This window comes from Pseudonaja textilis, chromosome 1 (assembly GCF_049901715.1).
Source record: "Pseudonaja textilis isolate UNSWEBS1 chromosome 1, rPseTex1.2, whole genome shotgun sequence".
NCBI classification, from domain to species: domain Eukaryota; kingdom Metazoa; phylum Chordata; class Lepidosauria; order Squamata; family Elapidae; genus Pseudonaja; species Pseudonaja textilis.
In genome coordinates this window covers 112,412,083-112,438,361 of record NC_141990.1, presented here as the reverse complement: position 1 = coordinate 112,438,361, position 26,279 = coordinate 112,412,083, and the positions used below count along the sequence as shown (strand labels likewise).

General features: G+C 36.6%; 1 protein-coding gene across 2 annotated transcripts in view; it reads right to left on the bottom strand.

Annotated features, from left to right (window-relative positions):
* Positions 1–26,279, bottom strand: part of ME1 (malic enzyme 1) — a 103,507-nt gene that overhangs the window by 24,663 nt on the left and 52,565 nt on the right. For both annotated transcript variants that reach the window (XM_026726776.2, XM_087914821.1), the window contains one exon: positions 17,796–17,899. In XM_026726776.2, the coding sequence (XP_026582561.1) occupies positions 17,796–17,899 (104 nt within the window). The remainder of the gene's footprint in view (positions 1–17,795; positions 17,900–26,279) is intronic.

Sequence of the window (26,279 nt, the reverse complement as noted above, 5' to 3'; positions counted from 1 at the left end):
CCCTGTTGCAATCTAAATTTTGTTGCAAATACTGTTAGCAATGATGCTTCACTAGCACAGCTGTTATAACTTTTGCCCCACAGACAGAATGTGTTCGAAACCTGGCAAAAATAATCATAATTCCCTGTTTCTTCTGGGCTTTTGTGTCTCTCCCCCCTCCCAGTAATAAAATCACCAGGGCTCCATTTCATCGCCTCTTCAATCATCTGAGATAAAAGTCAAAATGGGCTCACTTTTTAGAATCAAACCTGAAGTGCTGCACTGCCCTAATAAATATAGGTACCGTACTGTAAAAGTGCAGCCAGATCTTTGGATCTGATAAAATTATCTCTATTTCAAAACAAACAGAGTTGAAATGGATAATGGTATGTGCATGATGCCCTAAAAAGTTTGCCTTTATGAAAGTGTACAGATTTCAACCTTATTTTAATTTATCCAATTTGTAACTTTTTCATAAATATATTCACATACTATAGTCAGGAAAGATGGGCCGTAATAGTATCTGTCTATTCAGAAAATTTTGCCCCTAAAAACTGAATTCACAAAGACCTTGGAAATGCATTCTGACTAGTGAATGTAAAACTCATTTGATGTTGTTCAAACTGAACAATTTCCCTGATATTCAACTCTGTATCTCCTACTTTTATTATTTTTCAATGCAAAACTAAGACTTCTGCCAATTTCATATTGCTGAAATTCTTGGGACTTAGAAAGTATTTAAGCATACCTTTGATTTTTGGCCTCAAACGAATTTAGCAATGATCATTAAGTATTATACGATGCTGATTAAGATTAAGAACCTATAATTTCATACAGCACATTTAGATACTCTAATAAAATCAAACTTCAATTTTGCAAGTCAGGATGTACTTGGGGCACTTTTTATGTCTTCTTTTCTCTTTTCTTTGACTATGTATGTATTTGCATCATATTTTGTGTTTTGTTTTGTTGGTTTCCCTTTTTTGATAATCTTACATGGGAAAAGACCCGAACACACCTAGACCTACATACCTGTACTCGGGTACAGGTATGTAGGTCTAGGTGTGTTCGGTCTTTTCCCGTGTAAGATTAAGAGTATCTTGACAACGTTTCGGCGAGGTCCCACTCACCATCCTAGGGCTGGGGCTTTCGGCTTCGTGCCAGTGCAAGCAGTGTGTGATCGGAGCTGCCGTCTCTCTATAAATACTGGTGAGGGGCGGCTGGTGTGCTGGGCTATTTGGCTGTGCTGCTGCCTCTTGATTGGTTGATGGAGTTGATGTTGGTATAATGTGTGATGGCCTTGTGAGTTTTGTTGTGGAGATATCCTGGATCTTGTGCTGTAATCTCCTGGGTCGTTTGTTTTGTAATGATCTTTTTTCCATTAGTGTTTTAATGGCTTGGGTAATGGGTTGTGTGATGGGATTGTGAGTTCTTTTGTTGTCACCTCCTGGGTCGTTTGTGTTTTGATCTCTTTTCCATTAGCCTCCTGTGTAGTAACGGCTTGGGTAATGGGTTGTGTGATGACCTTGTGAGACTTATTGCTGTGGTATCCTTGGTCTTGTGCTGTGATATCCTGGGTCATTTGCTGTGTTGCAACTTCTTGGGTTCTTGTGGTGTAATTTCCTGAGTTTTCTGATGTGATATCCTGAGCGGGTGGCTGTGATGTAGCATTCTGGGCTTTAGTCTGGCTTCGAGTTTGGGGTCTGGGTCTGTGTTCTTGGCATGTGTCAGCTTGTTTGGTTTTGGGGTCAGGGGTGCAACAGCTGGCGAAGCAGCCGTGGTCTGTTTTCTGGATGGTGGTTGTCCTTCGTTTATAGGATGGGCCTGGGTCTGATGAAGGGATTGGCAGTGGTGTCCCGTGTTGTTTGGGGTCTGGTGTTGGTTTTTGTGGCTGGGACTCTTGTGTTGGTGAGGGCTAGCTTCCAGATGTCTGGTAGGCGGGAAGTATCGTCCCGTCTATTCATGTTATGGGGGTGTTTCTCTATCTCGATGGCTTCCCTGATTATTCTGTTGCTGGAGTGTTCAGTGTTGGATATTAATTTGGTTCCTTCAAAATTAATTTCATGTCCTGTGGCTTTAAGGTGCTGGAAGAGGGAGGAAGTATTTTCTTCCCTCCTGACTGCGTTTTTGTGTTCTATAATGAGTGCATTTATTCTCCTGTTGGTTTGTCCAATGTATGCGGCTGGGCAATTGTTGCATGGTATTTCATAAACTCCTTGGTTTTCTAGTTGGATCTTGTCTTTGGGGTTTCTTAGGATGTTGGCTATTTTTTGGTTAATGCCGAAGGCTGTCCTGATATTGTGTTTGAGGGGAATTTTGCTGATTTTGTCTGTGGTGCCTTTGATGTAGGGAAGGCGTGTGATACCGTTGTCTTGTTCTGTGTCTTGGTTTTTTGGGGGTATCTCTTTTCGGATTAGATTGGTGATAGTGTTTCTTTGGAATCCGTTGGAAATTAATACGTTAGTGAGGGTTTGTAGTTCTGTTCTCAGATGGTCTTTGTCAGGTAGGTGTTTGGTTCTGGAGATGAGGGTCTTGGCTACGGAGTTGATCTGTGCAGGGTGGTGATGGGATTGTGCATTTAGGTAGCGGTTGGTGTGTGTTTTTTTCCGGTAGATGGTGTGTCCTAGGGAGCCATTGGGTTTTTTGTAAATTAGGACGTCCAGGAAGGGAAGTTGGTTGTTGGTTTCTGTTTCCATGGTGAATTGTATTTTGGGGTGTAGGTTATTAAGATGTGTGAGGAAGTTGTCCAGTTTTTCTTTCCCGTGTGGCCAAATTACAAAAGTGTCATCTACATATCTGAGCCAGAGTTTGGGTTTGTGTTTGGATTTGTCTAGAGCGTTGGTTTCAAAGTGTTCCATGTATAGGTTAGCGATGACGGGTGAGAGGGGTGATCCTATGGGCGTTCTTTCTATCTGTTTGTATCTTTGTCCATTGTGGATGAAGTATGTGTTGGTTAGGCAGTGGTTGGTCAGATTTAGGATGTGTTTGGGGGGGTTGTATTTGTTTTGGATGGCTGTCAAGGCTTCTTTGATGGGTACTTGGGTGAAGAGGGATATGACATCGAAGCTCACGAGTAGGTCGCTGGGTTGTAGGTTTTGTTTCTTTATTGTTTCTTTGAAGCGGTAGAAGTTTTGTACGTGTAAGGTGATGGATTCTGTGCTTTTGCTCGCACAAGCACGAAGCCAAAAGTTCCAGCCTGAAGATGGCGAGTGGGTCCTCGTCGAAACATCACCAAGGTACTCTCAATCTTACACAGGAAAAGACCTGAACATGCCAAGACCTGTATATATAGAGAGAGACGAACACAATACAGAAGCCTGATGATGGCAAATGAGATTCTGCCGAAATGTTGCTACAACATTAAAAGCACAACTACAATGACATTTTACTACCGGTTCTGTGGGTGTGGCTTGGTGGGAGTGGCAAGGGAAGGATACTGTAAAATCTCCAGTCAGAAGTGGTATTTGCTGGTTCTCTGAACTACTCAAAATTTCCGCTACCGTTCTCCAGAACTGGTTAGAACCTGTTGAATACCACTATGACCCCATAGTTCAAACATGAACTACCAAGATTCACTTTTATTGATAAAGGATAAAGTGTTCTTTTTAAGACTGCCTTGCAGCCTCACCGATACAGAAAGATGAGAAGATAACACAATAGATACTCAATATTTAAAAATGCATTAATCTTTCAAATGCCAATTTAGTGTTTTACCTATATACCTTCCAACATTTTAACATTTTGAGTTATTAGGCTTATTTTAAATATTTGTGACAAAAGGAAATGTCAGTTGAGCTATAATTACTTATTTTTGGGAGATACAGTACTACAATCAGATGTCTTTAGAACTGTTGGCTAGTTTAATGTTATTCCTGACAGATTCCAAATGCAGAAAACGAAGGTAATGGGGAAAAATAAATTTTGGAAATTCTGAATGCCTTCAGCAAATTTATATTAAAGATAACAATACCGATAACAATATCATAATATGTTTTATGCAAGGGGTACAGAAATAATTACTTGATATTAGGAAGTGGCAACCAAGAAATCAGAAGAAAGGAATTGTCCATTGGTGCATAGTTCATATATTGGACAAAAATGATTCCTTTTAAGTGAGTTCAGTGTAGTGACATTAAAAGATTACACTAAAACAAGCTATAGGTAGTCCTCAACTTACAAACACAACTGGGCCCAAAGTTTCCATTGCTAAGCAAGACAGTCGTTAAGTGAGTTTTGCTTCATTTTATGAGCTTTCTTGCCACAAATCACTCAGCTGTTAAGTTAATAATATGGTTAAGTGAATCTGGCTTCCCCATTGACTTTGCTTGTTAGAAGGTCACAAATGGTAATCACATGACCCCAGGACACTGCAACCATCATAGATACATGTCAGTTGCCAAGCATCCAAATTTGGACCACATGACCACGGGGATGCTGCAACAGTTGTAAGGGTGAAAAATTGCCATGACACTTTTTTCAGTGCCGTTGTAAGCTTTGAATGGTCATTAAACAAATGGTTGTAAGTTGAGACTTACCCGTACAACATTTTCGAGATGTTACTTTGTATTATCCTCTCTGATATCTAGGAGAAAAAGCACTTCTCCACAGAGCCATGACACCATCAAGAAAGAAGCACAAGCACTTCTTTGCATAGGAAGTGGTTCAAGCTGACTCAGAGCAACAGTAGAGTTGTGTATGTGTGCTTTTCAGTATCTTAAAATATTTAAATTATAAACAGATGGTTAGTGGGAAGCAACTTAGCCTTCTTTTTCTTACATGAAGTGCATTAATCACTAACTATAAAGATAACATTTTGCTGAGTTATTTATATGCAGTCAGTAACATTATTTCAATTCAGCAAGATCCTGGGCCACATCATATATAAAAACGAATGACTTTTCAGATCATTGACACTATGCCTTTCTTGTTTTGCACATTTTTCATGCCTCATGTCTGAAACTTAAGTAGCAAGTTAAAATCAGTATCTAGTCAATATATTTTCTCAGTCCCTGATAAGTTGCTGGATTAAACTGACATATTAAAGAATGGCATTATTCTGTTGTGGATAATAAATATTACTTTTATCCCCCTCTAAAAGAACCTACAAAAATACACTGTTTAAGATTCCATGCCTAATTATGTGCCATTATTGTTATTATGCAAGATTTATAACTAGCTACAAAAAGATAGGAAACAAATATTTTGATTTTATTTTACACAAATCTGTAGTCTACAAAAATAAGACTACCAGACTGATCACTAAATAGCTTCTAAGATTCTTCACAAATTGCTAATTCAGAATTGGTCACCTTAAAAAGATAGCTATTTTGGATGCTAATTCATTTTTCATGTGAATCAATTGCTTCAACAGAAAATCAAACTCTTGCATTTCTACCAACTTTGTCTTCTGCCAACTACAAGTAAAAAAAATACAATATAAAACTTTATCAAAACCACAAAACCACTTTATCAAATATTCTATGGCACTGATGTTAAATAAATATGAAACCATCTCCAGACATATTCTTTATCTTTCAGAAAGGAATGCAAATATAAACGCATAATATCTAAGTATAATCTGCCCTTCCCATACTGTGAACATTAAAAAATATAAAAATCTACAAGCACTTTCAGTAAGCAAGTTTTGATGTTTCCCATATGTTTCATTCAAAGTGTGCCATAAAACATGAAATCAGAATTGTGTGTAAGGAAAGGCTGCTTTTATAAGATTTTCATGAAAATGTTTTTCATGAGTATTCCAAATTGATTGACTACAGTTTCAGACTGTCAGATAACCAAAATTCTTTCCAGTGGTGAACAAGCAAATGAAAACCACAAAATGATAAAAACAAGCATGCCATTAAAATATGACCTAACTAATACCTAGGGTAAGAAAACAACACATCAGTTCAAATGAAAAACAGCAGAAGAATCAAACATTTTGAAAAAAAATCTAAACACACTAAAGTAGAGCTTAAAATATCAGATAGAATGAAAAGGATATTTGTGGAAAAAAATCTATCGCATTGATATTAAGTGGGCCTCTTAGGAAAAGATATTCCACAAAGGGGGTGAAAAACTAAAATGGGCTCTCTCACTCGCAATTATTCACTTTAGAAATAACTTTTAGAACAGGGGTCTCCAACCTTGGCAACTTTAAACCTGGAGGACTTCAACTCCCAGAATTCCCCGGTCAACTTTAAGCCTGGAGGACTTCAACTCCCAGAATTCCCCAGTTAACTTTAAGCCTGGAGGACTTCAACTCCCAGGATTCCCCAGTTAACTTTAAGCCTGGCTGGGGAATTCTGGGAGTTGAAGTCCTCAGGCTTAAAGTTGCCAAGGTTGGAGACCCGTCTTAGAATACAACTTTAAACAGTGCCCTTTATGTCAGGAATAACCATCCTATTTTCACCTCTTTGAGTTCCTTCCAGATTTAAAAGTGTCTCTGATCCCACCAGTAATTCTTAGGAAAATATATGGGATACTGCACCTCATTTGGAAAAAGATGCTTATGAAGGAGCAGGAGGATGAGAAAAGATGAATGACGGAAGATATCCAGAGGTGGTTTGAAAGGGAGCAGTCCAGGAGTTAGTTTGCTTACTCATGTTTGTGAAAAAGCAAGCTTCCCAGGTAGTTAATGTATGAGACCAGAGCATGCTCTTAAAATTTAAAGTCTAAAACCCAAAGATTTGTCTATCCCCATGTTAGGGTCTCTGCAGAGATAACCCTAAGATATTTTGAAAGCTTTAAAATTAAAGACAGTTACAGTCTAGCCACTCGATTTGAACGGAGGTTTCCAGGCTGCTTTCAAAGGCAGCCTCATAAATAATGCATGCAGAAACTCAAGCAGGAGATTATCAACATTTTAATAAATGTTACAAGGCTGTCTCTTTTCGGACAGGTTGCAGTTGATCTATTTGTCTGGATTCGTAATAGGCATCATGAGTCACATCTCTACAGAATGTGCAAGATCCCAAAACCCCTCAAGCAAATACAGTGTGGAATGCTCTCCTCCAGAACAAGGTGAGTACCGCTTACCCAGACAGACAAAACATGTGTTACTCTGACTGGGAGAAGCTTTGGTTTATTAATCCCCATTCGGCCCCTTATCAAGCCCGGTCATTAATTCAGAATATCAACTGAATTAGATGAAAAGCTGAAGAATAAACGCATTGCGTTGACATATTGGTGACACAAATTGAGATTTCCTTCTGATGAGTGAATGTACATGTACACTTTTAAAAAAATATTTATTATTTATTTAGTATATGGCATCTACAGAGGTCATGCAATCACTGATACACAACACTAATAAAACACATTCTACAACTACAAGTATGAGTTTAAATAAAGCACCAGCAAATCTATACATATATACACATATATACATATAAACATTAAAACACACACACATATGTACATTTATATATATATGAGGTGGGTGGGTAGGTGGGGTGGCATCATATTAGGGCAATTTTATCATGGTTCTGCCTTAATTTAATATTTTATTTCATATATTATATTGTCCACATTTATATATATGTGGACAATACAATACTGTATACGCAAATGTGGACAATGCAATATATGAGATAAAATATTAAGTTAAGGTAGAACTATGATAAAATCACCATAATATGATGCCACAGAATTGCAATAGGACAAATGTTATAATTCTCTACTTAATGTAGAAGATTTAATGTATAATTTCCCCACCTAAATATCTTTGCCTTAGTTCTGGCATGGCCTGTTCTGATTCTATTCATGTGGCTCCATATTGTGGGGGACAATTATATTCCTGGAAGTGGTTTTGTTAGATCTGGGTGATATGTTCTGCCTTCTTCTGTGGCTGCTATAGCTCATCTGAAAAGGGATTTTCTGTGATTATGGAAGAAAAGCTTATCTTTCTTTGCATTACTTTAGTGTTTTGCTGCTATTTCCTAATTCTCTGTTAATGGAATTAGAATCTGTATTATAACAAGAAACCCTAAGCAATTTTCTCATATCCTTTGAGTCCACAAACATTGGCCCATTTTCTTCCCAAGGTTGCAACTGGAATACATCTACTCCAAATTTATTCAATGGTTCTGTCTGGCCTGAAGTGCTGGTTTTGAGTGTCAGCCTTTATATATTATTGATATGTGACCCATAGGTGCTTGTTAATAACACTTGCTTATTATTGGATATATTACTGGATATATTTACTGACTTCACTTAGGCTTACATGATGATCTAATCTAGAAATATTTGACAAAAAAGTAAAACAAAACAAGTTAGGTGCTTCTTTAAATGATCACATCCTGACCTGATTATAAATAGCAATCATACTCCAAGCTTGAATGGCTGAACTTCTTTTCTTCTTCAATGAAAACCACCACTTTTACTTTCTATATACCTCTTGCAATGAACAAAAAACTTTTAACTTTAAAATTAGGTTGAAAGTAAAGTTGTTATAGAATGTACAATGGTTAATTTTTGTTTCTTTTTCACAAATTGGTATTGAAAATCACAACATAGTTTTGGGGAAAGCCCTAGTCTGCATCAATATGTCTTAGAAATTTTATTTGTTAAATTGTTGTTGAGCATTATTGTTAAGAAAACGCAACTAATGGGGACATGTTGATTAAGTATATGTCATTTTGAAAAAGACAATATATTTTTGTTTTATTTGTTTTATTAATAGTATTGAGCATAATTAAAAGGAAAATATTCAATTCCATGAAATTAAATATTGATTTTTAGATTTATCAAATTCCTAAATAGTCTATTTTAATACTATAGCTTTAACAGTACAATATTGTCTACTCTGATAGTTAAAACTACAAATGACCTGCAAGGGATGAAAGTCAAGAAGTACAGTGAGAAAAAATGAGATTAAGATAAAAAAGACCAAATTAATGACAATAATTATAGCAATCAGCCTTAAGATTGACAATGAAAATGCTAAAGTGATATATGTACCTTCTGCCTAGGTTTGACTATCAACAGCAAAGGAATGAGTAATCAAGAAATACCCTGCCAATTAGCATTTGGTACAGTAGCAATGAAAACACTGGAAAAACATTCAGATGTTGTAGTACGTCTAACATCTACAAAGATGAGAATCATGCAGGAAATTGTTTTTTTCTATAATACTCTATGGAAGCAGAATTTGGAAATTGATGCTTTTGAATTAAGATGTTGGGGGGGAAAAACACCTGAGAATACCATGAACAGTCAGAAATAAACAAATGAATCATTGTACAAATCAACCCAGAGGTTTTTTTTGCTCAAGACACAATTGACCAAACACAAGTCAATTATCATACCTCTTACCTAAATTTCTGGAGAAAACACTAATACTGAGAATGGTGGAAGGAAAGAAAGGAAGATGGATGTACTGTTGGAGAATCTGAAGTACCAAGTTTAGGACAGATACAACTGGAGAAAAAATGTCTATCCAGTTTGCTAATAATCAACACCAGCTTTATAGCATATAATACTGAAGCCAGATGGAATTCTTCTGGTATGTGAAATTATTTATCTAAGAATCTAGAAATAAACCCAATAAATTTGACTTCCCTGAGCAACCAGCAGATAACCATACAAGTTATGCTATACACCCAGGTTTAATTGTTTAAATTTGTCAGTAAAAATGTTCTTAATGTCCACATAAACTAAACAGAATCATTAGGTAAAAACGGAAAGATTAGACAAGCCATTACTTAACAAAAGTGGCCTGCTTAATTCATGGATAAAAGTATGGCACAGTCAACCTAGTATCAACTTCTCATAGCAAAATGGACATCTCTTAAGCTAGGCCACTGAGGCATTTGTACTGATTTAACATTAAAAATCTAGAAAGTGCAACACACTATTGACTCCAGTTTAATGCCTATTACTCAAAGAGTACAATTAAGTAAAGAGATCAGTTTAAGACTTTTTACAAAATATTAGTAAGTCAGCTGATTGCAAAATGCAAGCAGCTGGATCATATTTTAAAATCTGATTTGGAAAATATATAAAAAAAAACAGATGAACTTGGTTAATTTAGTCTGCAAATACTATCCTTTAAAAATACTTTCCATCCATAATTTACAGTTTCTATGGTCTCCTGGCAAACTCTTTAAGAAGAAAAAACATCCTGTGCTGAATAGTCAATTTGGCTTCAGACCAGAAGATGCAAAACCTTTTCTAGGCTGACTCTGATATTGCTCTGCAAAATTAATTGGAAGCTCTGAAACGTTATGTGGAAAAGTTGCCTTTCAATATTGAAAAAAATATCAGCAGTACATTGGTAAATTGCTTTGTTTATTATTATTTATTATTATCAAAACCTTATCTTGATACCTATTTTACAGTCAACTAAGGGTGATTCCCCAAAACCTTCATCTGACCTGGAAGTCCAAATGGAAATTTCTCCTGCTGCCTTTAAATCAACTAATTCTTTTCTCAATACTTCACATTTTCTTCTTTTATCGGTGCACAGAAGAACCTTACTCAGCTTCAATCAGGACAGGGAGATACAAATGAAGTCTCTTTTATTTCAAATAGAACTGCTAAAGAAAAAGTAAGTAGATGACGTTTTCCTGATCTGAAAATATTAATTAGCACTGCGTGGCAGGGTATAAGAAGATCCCAGGCTAACAAGCACACCATTAAAAAGATTAAAGGCTCCAAAAGAATAAGGTTTAAAGCCCAGCATTTTCAAGCATAAATTAATTAGTTCAGAACTAAAATAAACTATGGAAAGAGATGCATGGCTTATGCATCTGGAAAAGCAATGGAAGTCTATAAATGTGTCAATGGGAGTGGAGGCTGATTGAGAGGAAACTTTAATAACGGGTAGGGTATTTGATATCCCTGATATTCTGCTTAATTTCAGAACTTTTATGTATATATGGTATAATTTTGAATTAGTCCCTAGATTATTCTCAGACTGTAGACTGGAATGCTTCTGAAGGGATTCAAGCTGAAACCTGAGCAGAGAAGCAACAACTGAAAGGAAAAAGAATAAAAACCTTCTGTTTTGGCCTTTTTCTTTCAGGTATATTCTGGAGTAAAAAGAAGTCATGCTTCAGTGATAATCTTAAAACATTTCCTAAAAGGATTTAATAAGAATAAAAAGTAAACAGAAAACATTATATGTCTGACTAAAGAATTAAAAACTGAATAAAGTGTATTTTCTTTTACAAAAGTTGAATTGAGATTGACAAAGAAGAATGATGACTAATACAAAAACAGTAAATCAAAGGAACAACTCATCTAGGAATCTTGGATTTGATTTTTCCAGATGGATATATTTTGACAAGAGCTTCCATATGTCCTTTATTCTTAATTACTTGGGGTTTTTTTTTAAAATTGAAATCTGTCTAGATGGTTAGATGTGGGCATGCGCACACGGTGGCAATTGCAGTTTCCACAAAATTGGCACTGGGAAAACATTAACAATGTTAAAGTTATGAACACAGAGTTTAGGAAATGATTGTTGCAATCCTACAGTGTCGGAATTCTCTTAAAATGCCCACTCTCAGAAAGGAAAATAATGAAAGACTGAGATTACTGAAGTACCGTTCCGGCACCAGATCTCCAACTCTACACACCAGAGAAAGAAAGATTAGCAGGGAGACGTTGCTGGGTCGGTGGTGGGTGGGTTGTAGGATGGGCAGATATTGGGACTAGCATATTGGCAGCCCTCAGCCATGTTTTGAAACTAACAGAACAGTTTAAAAAAAGAAAGAGAAAGGGAAACAAAACCAAAAACTGCAATTTCTCCTTTCTTTCTTTCTAAAAATACAATCTGAAAGAGCTAACTGCCCTAAATATTAGAGATACAACACGTATATACAAACACAAGACAGAGTATGGTATCTTGTTTGTTTGTTTGTTTGTTTGTTTCCCATCTTAATTATTTTTACAAATAACCCAAGTCAACAAACATATCCAACACAACTTACTGCTTCCTATTTTTTCCTACAACAACAACCCTGTGAGGTGGATTGGGCTGAGGAAGAATGACTGGTCCAAAGTCACCCAGCTGGCTTTCATGGCTAAGGCCATTAACAATTCTTCTTGCTTTCTAGCCTGGTGTCTTAACCACTAGACCAAACTGGATAAAAATGAATAAAAATAAAAACAAAGCTTAAAAATATAAATAGAATCATTAATAATAAACTGTATTAAAATTATTTTACAATCTGTCCAGATGTACATACAAGATATAAAATAATATTTTGTGAGAAATAACACCAGTCCTTGACTTACGACCACAATTGAGTCTAGAATTTGTTGTTAAGTGAGAAATTTGTTAAGTAAGTTTTAACCATTTTACAATTTTTCTTGCCAAAGTTGTTAAGTGAATCACTGCAGTTGCTCATTAGTAACATGGTTGCTAAGTGAATCTGGTTTCCCCATTGACCTTGCTTTTCAGAAGGTCGCAAAAGGGCATCCCATGACCTTGAGACATTGCAACCGTCATAAATATAAACCAGTTGCCAAGCATCCAAATGTAAATCATGTGATCATGGGGAGGCTGCAATGGTTGTTTGGAAAATGGTCATAAGTCACTTTTCTCAGTGCTGTCGTAACTTTGAACAGTCACTAAATGAACTGCTGTAAGCCGAGGACTACCTATATAGCAATGGTTTTACTTTTCATTAGGTGGGTCCAATGAAAAACACAGCAAATAAAATAGCACTTCCAACTGCTGAAGCAAATTCTTCGTTTTATATCCTAACCATTTTAAAGACAATTTTAAACATTAAATATTGTATCAATTTCATAAGATACAAATTAGCTTTTGCCAAGACTCACACTCACACTTCAAATTCACACTAGCAATGAGAATTTGAGTGGTTTTTATTATTTACCTTACAAAAATTTATGAGACATTTAAAAAAAAACTCTGTATGGATTTGAATGCTCTTGAGTTCCTATTCAGGTTGAATCATCGCTCTCTATTCAATTCAGAGTGTAGCATTCACTTTGAATTATAAAGAGTTATGGTCAGAATTAGGGTTCCATGGTAATTAGAGTTTGCTGAAGCACTTCAAACCCACTTGAAATCTGAAATAGGAATATTGAAACCTCAGCTTGATTATGCCTTTTGAGATTATAGGACTCTACATATTCAGTCAGAAATAAGTTCTGAGTCATTAAAAGACAGATCTGAGTAAGCGAGCTTAGCTTTGCAGGGAATCTTTCCAATGAAAAAGCTGCTTGCAGGGATCAAATGGATCTATTAAAAAAAAACAGTAGTTGTGGATGCTTCTTCACTGAAGGTTTTTAAGAAGAGATTGGACAATCCATTGTCTGAAATGGTGTAGGTTTCCTGCTGGAGCAGTGGGTTGGACTAGACACCTCAAACGTCCCTTACAACTCTGTTATTCATTCAAGCATCTGCCTGAATAAGATGAAGGCTTGAAACTGAGTTTAGGCTGAGTTCAGAATGGTCATACTGCTTACAGCCATGTGTCTTGCCAATCTCTTTCCTTACTTTCCCTCAACTTCCCTATGTTAAAATATTTAAGGAGGAATTGGGGTTGGCTTAAATTAAACTTTCCTTTTGATTTAGGACCCCTAATACATAATGATCCCAAACTGTGTAGGAAGCTGGGTGGATGTGAGCCAATTATTCACTGACTATCTCTCAGTCCAGCCTTTCCCAGATCTTTTGTTATGGAGAAAAATAGAAGTAGAAGGGTGTATGTTGCCTTGAGCCCTTATAAGAAAGGCAGGCCTTAATAAAAAAAAATGATTGATTGATTAATTGCATATATAACTGCTCTTTGCATCTTCTGGCTGAATGCCTATTTGATTAAAAAATATAGAAGCACAGAGGGAGGGCAGCAAGCCCAATCCTGTTGATCGACTGGTTCAAAATTGGTCTCTTGAGTGAAATAGTAAACTGGGCTACTAACTGGATACAATATCTAGGCTTTCTAAGCAGTTAGTTGCATTATGGGTGTTAAATGAGTATTACATGTGTAAAATGTAGCAGGTATAATTATTTTATAATGCATTTTACAGTATTTCAAGTTTAACCTTCTTTACAGGTGTGTATAAATCATACTGATTAGAAGTGCAGAAGCAGGGACTGATGGTAGATTTTTTTAAAGTATTAGAAACAATACAGATGCTGACTAGTGCTAGAGAATAAATCAATCAAATGGTCTTAGGGAAAACTTGCCATCGCTCTAAGAACTGCCAGGTGGATTGAGTTGAATATTTTATTTTAAAAAATTAAAAATCTCTTCTCATCCCTATTGGTGGTATGTGTCTTCCTCAATCTTCAGTCTTCTGCCAGAAGCTTGGGACTTTTAGGGTTCTGCACAGTAATCTTAGTTGTTCCTAGCACTGCACTCTTCTGGGCAGAGAGCTCCGATGTTGTTCCTGGGAATGGCGGGAGTTTCCCTCCCAGATTAGGAATCACAGCACCAAGTGCTCCTTACCATCACTGAGGCCACTTCGGCATTGTCTTTCCATGTCTTCTCTAGTTCCTCCTTCAGGCCCTGGTTCTTCTCCAGTTTCTCATACATCTTCCTGATATTGCTCTCACCTGGCATTGCTACATCTATCACCAAAGAATATACTGTCTTCTGATCCTTTTTTACTACCATAATGTCTGGTTCATTTGCCAATTATTGCCTGTACATCTGAATCTGGAAGTCCAACAGGATCTTGTTCTCCCACTGAGTGATTCTTCAGTGATTCTTGAGTGATTCTTACCCTATGGCCTTGATGGAAAACCTATGGTACACAAGCTGGAAGTGGCACGCAGAGCCATTTCTGCCAGTACGCGAGCCATCACCCGGAAGAGATGCACTGCGCATGTGTGTGCGCCTCCCGACAGCTAGCTGATTATCGGGTATCTGCTGCATATGAGCGGGAGGTGGGGTAGTGTGTGTGTGTGTGTGTAAAAAGAGAGAGACAGAGAGAGAAAGAGAGAGAGAGAGACAGAGACAGAGAAAGAGACAGAGAGGGCAGGAGGAAGGGAGGGAGGGAGAGAGATAGACACATACTTTCCCCCAATTATTTGGCAATCTGAAATTCTCTCTATGTTTACTTGCACTAATGTGCGCAATAAACAATAATCTAGTAAATTTCTTTAAATTCCACATAGTCAATATTTCAACCAATCTGCAGAATAGCCTTTATTTCGCCAACCCATTCTCAAGCTCCTACTGCAGCAAACTCCTAGGAACAAAGAAACCATCAACTGGAATCTGACTGTAGATTAGCAAAGCTTTTCAACATGTGTTTATTTAGTAAGTGCAAAGTAAGTTTTTCTTTGCTAAATTAATTTGTTGATATACAGAAACAAAATTCAGAATCGTGTCGCTAAGTTCTAGTATTTAAAATTAATCCCTAAGTTAACATCTAGGCAGATCATCCCACACAGTATTGTTCCAGGTTGTAATTCATTGCCCCCACCCACCATTTAATTGTGATTTTACATCTGTTCCCCATGTTTTTTCAACTAAGCTTGAAATTCTAATTCTGCTAGGTAGACCTTAAATTCTAACAAAAGAATTCATGCATGAAGTAAATTTGCTTATCCCTGAGTTACACAGTCAATTAAGTAAAACAAAGGCCACCATACCTCAGTTCTTGTGGTTTTGTTAACTCATAAACACACCAAAATGTTAAAACAGAAAAAAAAGCACAAACTATTTGTAGCACACACTTGGACAAAGCAAATTTAAACCTTATTTTTTTAGAAGACTAATCTGATTTGTCTGGATGTTTATCATAAATTGCATAGCTTGGGGATCCTAGACATACAGTATAAGGAAATACTGTATGTTCTGTACCCTTTCTTGCTCTGCTAGCCATTTTGCAAATTGTCATGTATGCGCCTTGTCATCTTTATATAATAAAGGCTTTTCTCTGCTACTAAAGGATACATAAGAGCTTAAAATAACACATGGAACCAAAATGTATTTTTCCAAGAAAAAAAAAGATGTAACCTATGATAATTCTAATAATGGAAAACCAATTTTATATGCCTCATCTATGCTCAATCCACAAGCGAGCCCCAACTGCTATTGTGTAAAATACTCTATTCTTAGAAATCTAGCAACTTCTTTTGTCCTAACTATGAAACAAACATCACTTTATTATTTAGTTTCTAAATTTTCAAGTCTCCTTGTAAATAAGACTTGTCATGAAGTAACTGTACCACACATTTTTAATATTTTAATGAGAAAAAACAAAAAACTTTTGGAAGCTGAAAAACATATAACTTTCCAAAACAAACCCCAAGCATAGCAGATAGATAAAAGGTACAGAGGTTTCTACTTCACTGTTCTGTATCTACTCCTTAGTTTTATCAGGTATAAAGCAGGAGTGGGATTCATATTTTTTAACAACCGGTTCTGTGGGCATGGCAAGGTGGGACATGGCTAGGTGGACGTGGCTAAGTGGGCATGGCCATATGACTGGGTGGGCGTGGCTTAACTTTTCTTTTTTTTAAGCATCCTCCCCCCCATTTATTTTTTGCCTCCTGGGCCTCAGGGAAGCCTTCTGGGGGGGCGTTTTTGCTCCCAGGAAACTTCCCTGGGGCCCAGGAAGGCAAAAACCAAAGCGGGGGGGGCACAGCCCCCACCCACCCCCTGCACGCCCATTTTTACCTCCTGGGCCTCAGGGAAGCCTCCTGGGTGAAGCAGTAAGACAGCATGGTGGATAATCAGAACAGCTGATCATCAGGAGGGGAAGAAAAAGAAATACCTTAAGGAGTGACGCAGTCAGCTATGCCAGGCATGCATGCAACATGTCGGGCATGGGCAGGGAGGGGAGGGGTGGGTGGAGAGGGGCAGGGCTAGCCAGGGTCACAATTTGCCGACTCTCCGAACTGTACAGATTCATTAGAACCAGTCTATAGAACCGGTCCAAACTGGTAGAATTCCATCCCTGGTATAAAGTTCTTTCCTGAACTCCTAGCCTGACATCATTTCACCCCATTCTAGATGGGTTCGCTAATTTGCAAACAGACAACAATATAGATTCTTTCTAGCAATGATTATAAACACTGGAAAAACTTGCAAAAGAATTTCTATAAATAAACAACTATAGATGGGCTCGATGGCAATTAAGAATTAATCATAGGCCAAGAATTGATTAAATTAAGAATACTAGACTTAAATTTTCCTATTAAAGTTTCAGTGTGGCCCAACATTCTTTTATAATTTCTAATTAATGTCACAATTATCTGGTTTCTTCCTAATATATTTCTTTGCCAAAGAAAAAGACAGTGCCAAATAAATATGCTACCAACAAGTTTTAACAATATTCTAATGACCTGGTAAGCAAAACCATTGTTCTGAATTTTTTTATTTAACTTGGAACTATATGAGGTATATGTCTGTAAGCAACTAAAAAAAATAAGCCAGGACTGCACTTCACTTGATCAAGCAATGGTTAAAAAAATATATTCAATGTTACTGCTGCAACTAGTTGTAAATGCAAGTCAGCTACATTTTACTGTTGTAAGCCACCCAGAGTCACCTCAAAGCAAGATGGGAAGCAAACAAATCTAATAAATAAATAAAATAAATAAGAATAAACTTTGATTCTTAAATTTAAAATAACTTTTAAAACAGATAAAAAGAAAGATTTCCTAATATAGGGAGAGGTTCCCCAACTTCTTCTTACTCTTGTGAAAAAGTAAATCCATTCACAACAACTCAACATTATAAACCAAGGAGCTACAAGTACAATCTGTATTTATAAGCCTGTAAAAAGTATGCATCTTAGCTTCTAAGTTAAGTTGTTTTTCCAGCTGTCAATAAATTCCTAAAACACCCAGTGGTACCAAATGCAGAACTATAACCAATTACCGGGAAACTGCAGCTTCCATAAACTCATCCAGAAGATCGTCATAAGCCTGGCCTCGGATTCGTTTGTGTTTCAGACCTATGTACAAAGGATCATTTATCAACTCCTGTTCAAAAGAAAAGAAAGAAAATAAATACAATTGTTAGCATTTGGGGCACCCGAATCCAAATATATTGTATGTGTATACTTACAAATTGTAATTGGAAAAATTGTTCAGTCTTCCAGGGAATTATGAGATAGAAAAATGATGGAAAATCTTTTTTAAAAAATAGATTTTTTAATCCCTCCTTTATTATTTTTTTAAATAATTCAAGTCAGCAAACATACCTAACACATTTTCCTCCTATTTTTGACAAAAATCATATAATGTATCTTAGGCTGAGAGAGAAGATACGGCCCAAAGTCACCCAACTGGCTTTCATGCCTGAGGTAAGACTAGAACTCACAGTCTCCTGGTTTCTAGCCTGTTATGCCTTAGCCACTAATGTTTATTTTATTTATTTTAAGTAAGTTTTAAGATTTTAAATGTCTATTTTAGTATGTTCATTAACTATAATTCCTTTGATATGTTATGTGAGTTAAAGAAACATAAAACTAATATGTACATATGGTATCAGTAGATTTGGAAAATAAATACGAATGGTGATTGGTCTGAGATTGATTAGAGATGGTCAAACCTGAGTAGTATAAGTATGACAAACTATCAAGAAATAAATAGATAGGGAAATAAAGAGAGAAATTGGCAAATCACTTCTGCATGTTGCCAAGAAAGCAATATTTATACCTCTGCATAGTTTCCAATAATCAATAATCCACACAGTGAGTTGGTAGGATTTTAAAGTAAAAAGTAAACTCTTTAAAATTGCAGATAACATTCTATATAACTTTTTTAAAGTCATTTATTCCTGAAAAAAATTTCAATTCATACATTTCTAAAATCATATTACATAACTAAACATTTCTTGTGAGAAGGAAAACATGATGCTTTTATAGAGTAGATATTATAAACTTTTTGAGACTAAATGTTAGCTTTTAATTTCATGGATGAAATTATACCTTATAATTTTCAAATCCAAATACATGCAATATCCAACGCAAAAATAAACAGAAATGAATAAATGAATCCCTGACCACATCAAACCAAAGATAATTTTTATATTTCAGAGTGTTCCACAAAATATATTTCAGGAGGAAGATATGGTTTTGACCATTCTACTATTATTAAAGTCTAAGCTACCAATTACAACAGAATTAAATACCGTCTTCCAATTTCAGGAAACCTCTTTGTGGGATACACATACGTAATCCATATCTTGCTAAAAGACAGCACAGAATCATTTTTATTTTCCAGTTCTTATTCAAAATTGGCCCTAAGTATTGTCCTTAGATTCCTTGAAAAAATCAATGGGATGAGACAGTAAAATGCAGCATAAACCCCAAATAAAATTGAATTTCAGGTTTGACTAGAAACTAGACTAACATGCCCTTCATACTGAACCCATTGTAAAGATGGACATGCCAAGAGAGACTAGCTGCTTTGTTGAGGTAATGATCAGAAAACAGAAACTTAGCATACTTTAGAAATGTGATGCAAGTGAATGATGGATAGAATAAAAGTTATATTTAGAAAGAATCAAGGAAGCAGGAGAGAACAACAACGGATGAAATGGTTGAATGCCCTTCAGAGAACTACAAATTATTACTGGAGACCAGCTGAACAATAAACATTGGTCTATACCAAGAATGTCAAACTCGCAATGACACATTGCCGTCACATGACATATTGCAACTCTTTTCCCCTTTGCTAAAATGGGGGTGGGTGTGGCCAGCACATGACACTTGCGGGCCACAAGTTTGACACCCCTGGTTTATGCAATCAGAATCAAATCTGAAGGCACTTAATTAACTAACTTGTCTCCAGCTAACAGCTGGTTTTACCATATAACACATTATTTCCAAAAATATCCTGAACCTCAGTATCAGTTTTTTACAGAAGGAATGATGATAATAATGAAGCTTCAATAGAAATTAGAAACGCTCCTGGTCCACCTAAGAAGCAATAATAATTTGGATCTGAAACTATAATCAACTATAAGGAATCACAGTTGGTTCATATTATTGTTTCAGCAAATGAAACACCATTTGTTCTACAACATGAGCCATATACTGTCATTTTTCATTACCTTCATTAAACAAATATTTCAGCACACTTCATCTAGAGATTATCTGCACTTATTTTTCTTTAAAAATATCCTGCTGAACTGGGTATGTTATGATCTTGTAAAATACTCACAAAGACTTTGTATATGGATCAGAGATGGATATTGCTAGATTAGCAGACGTTCAGCAACATCTAAAGCAGAGGTCTCCAACCTTGGCAACTTTAAGACTTGTGACCTTCAACTCCCAGAATTCTGGGAGTTGAAGTCCACAAGTCTTAATGTTGCCAAGGTTGGAGACCCCTCATCTAAAGGACCTTAGATGTAGTGCCTTCTCAGACCAATACTTGAACTAGAAGGCATGCAATCTGACATTCAAGGAAAAACTCTTACAAGGTACTTTCATTGCAGATATCAGAAAAACCTTTAATAATGATGAGAGGCATCTATTGCAAACTCTATGACAGGGGTCCCCAACCACCGGTCCCTGGACCGGTACCGGTCCGTGGAACAATTTCTACCAGGCCGCCGGTTTGCTGGGCACCGCCATCTTGTTTTGATGAAAAAGTGCTTCTGGTGAGCTTTTCCGGGTAGAAAGCGGCGTTTGGGTGCTGAAAGAATCCTAGTTTCATCAAGGGGGGGCGGCGGCTTCGAACAAAACCAAGGCACGAGGATTCTTTCAGCACGCATGGCAAGGCGAGCCAAGCGACCGTCCCGAAGCCGTTGCGAAGCCCATCGATACAGGTACAAAGGAGGAGTTGAAGGTGGCGGGGAGAACCGGGAGATGGCTGGCTGGCTGGTCGCTCGGCTCGCCTTGGCATGCGTGCTGATGCCGGTACCGGGCCGCGGATGATTTTGTAATGCCAGTACCGGGCCATGGATGATTTTGTGATGCTGGTACCGGGCCGCGGCACAAAAAAGGTTGGGGGCCACTGCTCTATGACACATGTCCTAATATAGCGGTGGACTGAGAACCATTCATCTCTCATTTGGAGAAGTGGTCAGTGCATTTTTATCGTAATTAACCATTCTGGTTTGGAGTCCTTTGTTAGCTTTGGTCCTCAAATTAGTTTCTCCCATATAATATTGATGAAATAAAATGCAATGGCAACTTTAGACAGCCAGTTTGACAAATGACATAAGGAAGACTTATAACAAACATGGACTGCCATCCTGAGTCCATAATGTACATAAACTATTTGATAGATCTAGAAAAACAGGTCAAACAATGGATACTCTATACCAAGAATATTTTTCAATCCAAACCACAGTCTCAAAGCTCAATTTCATCAGTGCAAAACATGATTTAGTACTACAACTGAACTACTTCATACTTCTAACAGTCATTCTGGTGTGGTTGTTATGAAGAAATATGAGGAGGGAGCACTGTGTGTTTGAGCTATACAGAAAAAGTGGATATAAACCTATTAAATGATAAAATGCTTAACAAATGAATAATTAAGAATATCCAATACTTTCAACATCTATATACAGTAACTATACATGTACTGAAGTAGCAATAGATGGCTGCTGATGTGAAACTAGGACCCATTATTCAAAAATTGTCATTTACAAGCATTAAAGTTATATTTTCTCTTTTGTTGGAATTACCAGATAGAATACCATCCATTTTTTTCTGAATCAGAGTTAAATCACACCAGAGAATGTAGATCAGGAATGTCAAACTGGAATTCTTTGAGGGCCAGAGCAGCATTGTAGTTATCCTCTGTGGGCCAGCAGGGGGAGGGGGGAGAGACAGAACAGACGCTTCCTGCAGCATTCTGCTGGCCAAAACGGTGCATCCAGGCCAAAAGCAGGGTGCATGGGGGCCACGTATGCCCCCCACCACACCTCATTTTGGCTGCCAGACGCACCGCAAGCTGGTCCTTTGCTATTTCCAGGCTGGTCCCATGGGCCAGATTTAAGCACCCCACAGGTCAGATTCTGCCTGCGGGCTTTGAGTTTGACACCCCTGCTATAGATAATGTGTAGAGTACTTCATAGACAATTTGTAAACTGAAGAAGCCCCAAACAATATGCAATGATAAGCTCAAAGTTTTAGTGATCTCAAACCCTTCTTGTATTTATGTGGTTTGAGGCATGGCTTTTTGCCATTTTAACAAGCGCACTCAAGCTTCAGAATAATAAGCTTTAACCTCCATTTTCATCTGCCAATGGAGGAAATAGAGCATCACTGTTTTTAAATCAAGGACATTTTCTCATGATTAATTAGTTCTAGGATAGATTACTCAAAATTGGGATCATTCTTAGTTGGTAGTATTGGCCATGTATTTCAAGAAGCAGGCCAAATCTAAAAGCATCTCCTGTACACAGAAATAATGAGAAGTATATGGAGCAAAGCAGAAGAGAAATGAGTTAATGACTATGTAATACAGAAATCTGCAACTGAAAATAATAAATCAGTCTAGAAATGTTTCGTGCTAAAAATTTAAATGTGAATTGCTGGCTTAACAACACCTCCCTTGATCTATAGAGAACATTTACGTTAAAGTCACTTAAAATACTATTTACTTTTCAAACTTTTGCAATTCAGCTAACTTAATAAACAGGGTTCCAGAAACTGTACAATTACAGTTCAGGAGTATAAGGTAGCTATTGCAGAGAAGCCTCAGGAGGTGGCAGCACTTAGCTGACCTTGTCAAGCCCGGTTAGTGCTTTGATGAAAGACTATCAGAAAATCTCAGGACTCTTTAGGTTGAACAGGAAGTCAAAAATACTCCAGAAAGCAAATCACCTTGGTATGGCTGCCAAGAAAGTTACACATCCATGTCCATGAAGTCATTAGGAGTCTAGCTCACCTCAAAGGACACATAACTTTTATTACCAAAGGAAAAAGGTAAATGTGTCTTTTTTTAAATGTACCTTGCTTTAGCCCTAGATTTAAGCAACCTGAACTTGAAAAGACTGGTTTGGTACTCAGGAGGCATCCATCAACCACACACTGGGCCTTGGAGCATTAGCGCCACAGCCACATTGGTACAGAAATGAATTTACAGTTTCTTTGTTGGCTTCAACTAGATTCTTCCAAATAATTTTTTTTACTGAAAGAGCAACTTCAGAATAAGGCATGTTCTGTCCAGTACATGCTTGAGGCTAGTGGTGCAGGAAGAGGCAGAATCTTCTATCTGGTTGGGGACACAGTTAGTATTTTCAACGTCTGAGATCCTCCAGTCACAGACAAGCAACAGTATAATGTTTCTCTGACTCAAACACTACTATTTTCTTCCAAGAAACCCACTTGATGGAAGAATATGCCACTTTTCATTAGCCAATTTTATTTTGTTTGTGGGATTCATTAAATAATTCCACTCCTCAGAGGTCTCTTATGACCAGAGCAGTTTTAAGTGTGCTGAATTTTCACTCATTAGTTATATCACTTTTCCAATAGTTTTCAAATGTTGGAAAAAATTCAGCATAATTAAAACCAAACTTTCTTTTGAACTTTATGATCACAATTTCTTTTGAGAATAATTTTTTTCACAAGTGTCAATGATCTTGATTGTCCTTTTCAAAACCTTCTCTAAAGTAATATATCAGACATTATTATTTAAAAAACATATTTCTTCTCTCCCTTAAGTAAAATCTTAAATAGACCCTACATAGGCCCAAATAATACACTCCCTGTTCTTTGCAAAATTCCATAGTGGAACTAAAACTAGTAACAACAGTAGTAAATACCAGTAGTGCAAAATATCTAGCTCAGGTTTTCATTTGCAAATCTTCTTTATCTTATCTCTAATACATTTACTTGTCTAATATGAACAGCTAACTTGTCTAATATGAAGAGCTAAAGCTCACTAGCAGCTACTATTTCAGATTCAGTCTTTATCTGAAGATGAAAAACTAAAAATACATGATGAGCTTTGAACAGAAACATGCAGTTAGGCTGTTCAGTAAATCAAAACTGTAATAATACAACCAAGTCTTGTCAAATTGTTCTTACTTCTCAAAAATAAAAGTGTTCTGTTATTTCAGAGTTTAAAGTATCTAGTGATATTTCATGGTTTCAATAAATCCCCCATAGAATTCTGATATCTGATCTGGTGCCAGAAGTAACAAGAGTCTTACGTTTCCTTATTTATCTCATACTCCTTAAATGAGTTTTTCCCACCATTTAAGTAGAATTTCTTTTTTTTAAAACAAGTTTTATTGATTTTACAAACAAACAAACAAAACAAAACATCATTAAACATTAAAAACATAAAACCTCTTTCCATTGTAGATCCTTACAAGGCAGGTAACATATTGCTTTATATCACGTACTTATAATTTATCCCATTTCCATATAAACACATAAATTCCCTTTACCAAATTCCACATTGTTTCTCTTTAATCATTATTCAATCATATTTCCTTTCTGATTTATCTGCTATCCAGTCATCAACTTTATATTTTCCTCTGGCTTGTTTATAATTATTCTCATCTAGTCTTCCTCCGAGATTTTATTATTTAATTCTTAATTAAACACACACACATAAAACATAGACATAAAAACATAAAACTTTCTTCTAGAAAGTAACTTGGCCCCAGATTACCTCTTTTTGTATGGACTCAATTGAATTCACGCTCTTCTTATATACCATTACCCATCTTATTTACCATTCTATATCTATTATATAACTCCTCTCCACTTTTGCCTCATCTTAATTCTGTTTTATATATTTAATCTTGCTTTTAAAAAAAATATTTTTATCTTTTGTCCATTTCTCCATTTACATCTGTCTCATTTCCAATTTAAGAAAGAATAGTTTCCCCTGGAATCACTAATCGGAGTATGATGCCTTTCTATCATTCCCCTAAGTTAAAATTTAAAATAACACCTAAATCCCAATCAGATTCTGCTTAGTACATTCTACTATTTCAAAAACCAATACTACAGTAATAAATCCATAACAATCAACACATTAATCCATTAAACTCTATATTCAAACTAATATTTTAAACATTCCCTTTAGTATTTTATTAAAACTTATTATCATTCATTATTAAACCTTTTAAAGTTATACCTTGATATTTTAGTCTTTTATTAGATCTTAAAAAGTTCTGATTATCTACTTATAATACAAATACCACTATTACAATACTCATGTGTACTTTGCAGAATCCCCCTTTTTTTTAAAAAAAAATCCCATATATTATCCCTGAAAAAAGTTTCCTTTTCTCCATCTTGTCTTATACCTTTGTAACTTTTTTCCCCCTTTTCCCTTTCCTTCTTAGCCCGCCTAAACTTTTTACCCCCTCCTCTCCAAACCTCTGCCTTCTTGATTTCCCCTTTCTGTTGCATTCCTCTTTCCTTTTGCTTTCTAGCATTCTGTTGTTTTTGCATCTTCTTTTTCTCTTTCATAAACATTTTTTATTTCTTAAGTCCTTCCTTTTCGCTCCTCTCTTTCTCCTTTCTTTCTTAGTCACACCGTTTAGTTCATTAAAAATGGCTTCTTCTTCCTCGGCTTCTTCCAGCTGTTGTTTAATTTGCTGACACATGACAAGCGCCATATCTAGAAAACAAAGGGCTTCTCCCATAACATCTTTGCCTTCTTTCTTTATTTTTAGATATTGTTTTTTTAATTCATCAAGAGATAGAGCCATTTTGAACTGTTTCTTCTTCTCTTTCTGTATCCTCTTCTTATTATTAAGCCAATCAGTTATTTCCAAGCTTAAAACAGTTCCCAAAAGTCCCAAAGTCATCAAACAGTCCAGGCAGAGTACAAGCTTCTTTTTTTTACAGTTTCTCTTCTAGGAGTGAAGTCAAATTAGGGAAAGCAGAGACGTCCAATCTGTGCTTTCAATCTTTCTTAGAATTAATTTCAATTCTCTTTATCTTCAAGGCATCTCCTCCAGCAAAGTCTTAGAGTAAAGATTTGTTTTCCCAAGCCTCTCCCTTCCCACTTATAACAAAGGAGTTTAGGTTTTACCTTCTATCAAAAGGCTGGTTTCCCTTGTCCATTTGTTAATTCCATAAGGGAGGGAGAGTGACTTCCCCTTTTCGTCACTTTTCTTCGCAGCTGAAAACATCAATCGGGAACATTATAGCTTCCAAGTCATTACTTTCCCAGGTGTTAAATATATCCTTAAGGTCCCAGTTCGACCAAGAAAAAACTTTCTTAAAAAAAAAACTCCTTCTCCCTCCTGCGCATTCTTTATCCAATTGCCGGCTTCTTTATGGTGGCCATAAAAGACCACCGCTGCACCGTCTTGAGAGAAGGGGGTTATTGCCGGCTGGGGGGTTGCGACGCCCCTCACCCCGTCCGGATCCCCCCTATCTTCAGCTGCCCCAACAGGGCAGCCTTAGCCTCCAAATCCGTCAGG